This window comes from Penaeus chinensis, chromosome 31 (genome assembly GCF_019202785.1).
Source record: "Penaeus chinensis breed Huanghai No. 1 chromosome 31, ASM1920278v2, whole genome shotgun sequence".
In the NCBI taxonomy this organism is placed as follows: domain Eukaryota; kingdom Metazoa; phylum Arthropoda; class Malacostraca; order Decapoda; family Penaeidae; genus Penaeus; species Penaeus chinensis.
In genome coordinates, this window is record NC_061849.1 from 33242122 (window position 1) to 33245905 (window position 3784).

General features: G+C 37.9%; 1 protein-coding gene across 19 annotated transcripts in view; it reads right to left on the reverse strand.

Moving 5' to 3' along the window:
- Positions 1 to 802: 802 nt before the first annotated feature.
- Positions 803 to 3784, reverse strand: part of LOC125041665 (MAP/microtubule affinity-regulating kinase 3-like) — a 134363-nt gene continuing 131381 nt past the window's right edge. For 16 of the 19 annotated variants that reach the window (XM_047636829.1, XM_047636828.1, XM_047636825.1 and 13 more), the window contains 2 exons: positions 3454 to 3558; positions 803 to 3268 (listed from right to left, as the gene is read on the reverse strand). In XM_047636829.1, coding sequence (XP_047492785.1) covers positions 3155 to 3268; positions 3454 to 3558 — 219 coding nt within the window. In that variant the 3' untranslated portion in view covers positions 803 to 3154. The remainder of the gene's footprint in view (positions 3269 to 3453; positions 3559 to 3784) is intronic. The other 3 variants (XR_007116313.1, XR_007116312.1, XR_007116311.1) reach the window with 1 other exon arrangement.

The following is a 3784-nucleotide window of genomic DNA, read 5'->3' on the forward strand; positions in this document are numbered from 1 at the left end:
ATGAAATGTTGCCTGAAAACAGACTAAATACAATGATTGTCTAACCTCATCATACTACAAACCTTGTATTGTATATAAAATCACGAAATGTGAAGTTGAGGTATGTTTCGTGCTTGTAATGGCAACTTGCTGACAGCGTATCAAGTATTGGATGTTTAACCTGCCAGAGCTATGTCATTTCTGTGACCAAGACGCTGAATGTATCCCTAGAGAATCTCACACCTGGAATGATCTGTCTTTTGTTTTGGTTCAAGAGTGTAAGGTGTGATATGCAGGTTGTACGATGTGTTCGATGTTTCTGTTAGAAAACATAATTACATGTTTAGTGATACATTCCAAGGCGTGACAGAACATGTCCCAGGTCAGGCATATCAGTTAAAGTTCACTTCTTTCATAAGTAGAAGGCAGTTGCTAACAAACATTATCAGTAAATTTCAATTATTTTCAATGATACTGTTGCAGCCACCCAAAATAATTTATGTAACTAAATAATTTACCCTCGCTCAAAATGCTTCATTTCCCTCAAAAGAGAAGTATGTGATGAAACTACCATGGATGCCGAGTTTATCAGTAATGTCTAACCCAAAAGAAACTTTGAAAAAGTGGGAGGGTATGAAGTGCTCTTTTCTTTTAGATTGTGTAACATTTTGAGTTTTGATTTATAGGGTGTTTTGTTTAGATTATCTTGGTGTAATTCGTGGAGTTAACAGATGCTGCTACTTATTTATGTAGGATGTAAGAGACATCAGTTTTAAGGGGGATCTCCAATCTGTAAAAAGTGAGGTATATAAACAAACTCAAATGATGTGAATTGTCACTGTATTTCAAGGGCTACTGGCTGAGTATGTACACAGGTAGTTACAGGAATGAACATATGCAGCAGCATTATTAAATAATTCTTATTAAATCTTCCAATCAAACAAATAAAAGGATGTCTTTTTACCACTCTCAAGTTACACTGGTGGGTTAGGAAATGTAAAAATACAAATCAAAGTGTATATCAACTGAATCCCAGAGTTCACATCACAAAACTCCTATTCATTTGATTTGGTCTGTGCAATAAAAAGTAGGCCTATCAATATTTAATGACCGTCATCACCTGTGATTAAAATGTTGAGGATGGCAAATATTTCAATGATTTGCACCAAATTTCAAGGAATTCATATAGAATTAAGCCCAAGGTTGTGTAGAGAAAAACTGTCACTATATGGTCCATACATTATCATCTCATAATTTTATTAAATATTAGCAACTATAAATTTACATGATTATATTCCCAGAAAGAAAGTATGAAAAAAAAAAAGAAAGATGGAAAAAAAAAAAAATCAAATACCTAACTGCCACCACTAGTATTTCTAACCAAGATGAATAATGATTACAGGATTTTCAAAATAAAATGATAATGACAATGCAAGGGAATATATCTACACAATGGATGATAATTAAAAAATATAAGCATTATATGGGTATGAAGCAAAGCCTCAGTCCCATAACAGGTGGGAACTATGGGGGATGGATTGAGGGGGAGGAGGGGGGGGGGCTTAATTAGGGTATCGGGAGGGTGGGAGGGGATGGGGGGGGGGTACATGGAATAGGGGGGCTGTCGGATGAATTGTGTGGGGATCGGAAAGAAACAGACTGGGGAATAAGCCAGGTCAACTTTTTTTCCATTTTCATTTTTGAGAACAGGGAGACATGGATAATGTGGGGGAGGGGTGGGAGGGGGCAAAGGGGAGGGATTTGAAGTTTTGACAAAGATGAGAAAGAAGAAGAATCATAGTGGTATTGATGGCTCACCAATCAGAAGACTATATATCATGTACAACAGGGCAGATAAACAGGTAAATATACAACAAGGCTAGGTGGGGGCATATGGCAGAAAAAACCATGTTGACAGTTGGCAGACACTGGCAGACTGCAACGCACTACTCCAGGCACAACAGAAGTGAGGCCCCAGTCTTTGGTTTCTACACAAGGGCATGGGGCGACTGGGAGTAAAGCTCTGCTCATGCTACACGTTGCACAGTATTTTTATTTTAACCAGGATTAGGGTTAAGTTCAGAGTCAGCATATGTGACCAAATTCTTTACAATACTGTACATATTAATATTCAAATCACCTCATTCATCCTATAGGTAATACATAACAAAACTGGGCAGCTGGAATTCCTCATTCCTATAGCCAAAATATTTACAAAAGAAAACAAGGTAAAACTGTTCCTTTGGAACCTCTTTCTGGTTAGCTGGTGAGTGCAACACGTAAGGATGATACGGTTACACATGATGCGTGGTTTACATACATGGAGATAATATGATATGGTGGATATTTGCCTCACATTTCACTATATCCACTGGAGTCCAAGGTGAGACTTTGTTTACACTTCCACCAAACGTGATCTACACAACCGCACTACTCTGGCCAGCACTGGTGGAAGGGGGTAAGTACTAAGACACTTTGTTCAAGTCCATTCAAAATCTTCCACTTAGTATTGTTAATGTTCTAAATATCACACTAATGACCTCGAGTCATTGAAGGTGAAGAAGCAATGGCTCTATTGACAGCATGTCTTTCACTGGTCAGGAGTGTCAGGATAGTTTAAAAGTTCATGAATATCAACAGTAGTCCTGTGGCCATCATAAATTCCTGAAAGGCAACTGGATTTCGAGCAGCGAGAGGGGTCCACGGTACGCTTTAGAGAGTGAGGGTGGGAAGCCAACAAGCCAAAGGTGCTTCAGGGGAGGCCCATGGAGCTCTAATGTGAAAGCTCCCAGGGGTGAGCTTGTTAATTAATATATTTCAGGTGAGCTTGAGAGGGAAGGGGGCCTGATTACAGTCCAGGTCAGAACACGAAAATGCATATTGAGAACACCTCCGAAAACTTGTTAGGTGCCAGCTTGTCTCTCTTAACAGTTTTAAAAACTTATTTGGTTCTACAACAACTTTTTTAAACACATGCAACTTTGATGGATATCAGGCACGTTTCGGAATATGTTTTGACTCCCTGAATCTTTCTAACAAAATCGTGTGACCTCGACACATCACTGGTCAGACACCCCAGCCTACTTTGACCTGAACTAGATACATAACCTCAGGCTGTGTTATGTCCTAGTGGTACTTCTACAAGAGAGTCACCTAGTTCTAACTCCCCTTGTAGTCACAGTTTTAGCTCATTAGCAATCTTGCTGGCAATATTTTTAAACCCAATGGAAGTTCCTGATATCCTCTTGAATCGCACACCATTCAGGCTAAGTCTGGGTAGCTTACACACCTGTAAGTAAAACAAAACAAAAATTGTTGCCAAAAATGATTTGTGATATAATTCAATTCTTTCCTGTGACTTACTATCTCGTCTCTTTTAAAAAAAAATTATTTACGAGTTGACCACACTAATATGTTTTACAGTATGAAGCAAACATTTCAGCACAAATGATTCGTTTTCCCCATGACACGTACCTCAATTTCCCACTGTACTAAAGAATCTGTGTTGGGGTCTCCATGGACACAGAGAAGCAAGAACTTTTCTCGCTGCTCATAATCACAGTTGTTTGCATCTAATACCTGGAACGTAGCAGAGAATACAAGAACAAGAGATTAGTTCTGAAGAAATGATTCTAACTATGGTTAAAACTAACGAAAAGAAAAAGAAAAAAAAAAAAAAAAAATCCCATGCTATTATTAGAGTATCATTCAAACAAAACAAAAAAACCAAAACCAAAAGAAAAAAGAAAAAAAAAACAAAAACAAAAAAGATGCAAGGAACAGCTATTTTTTTTTTTTTTTTTTT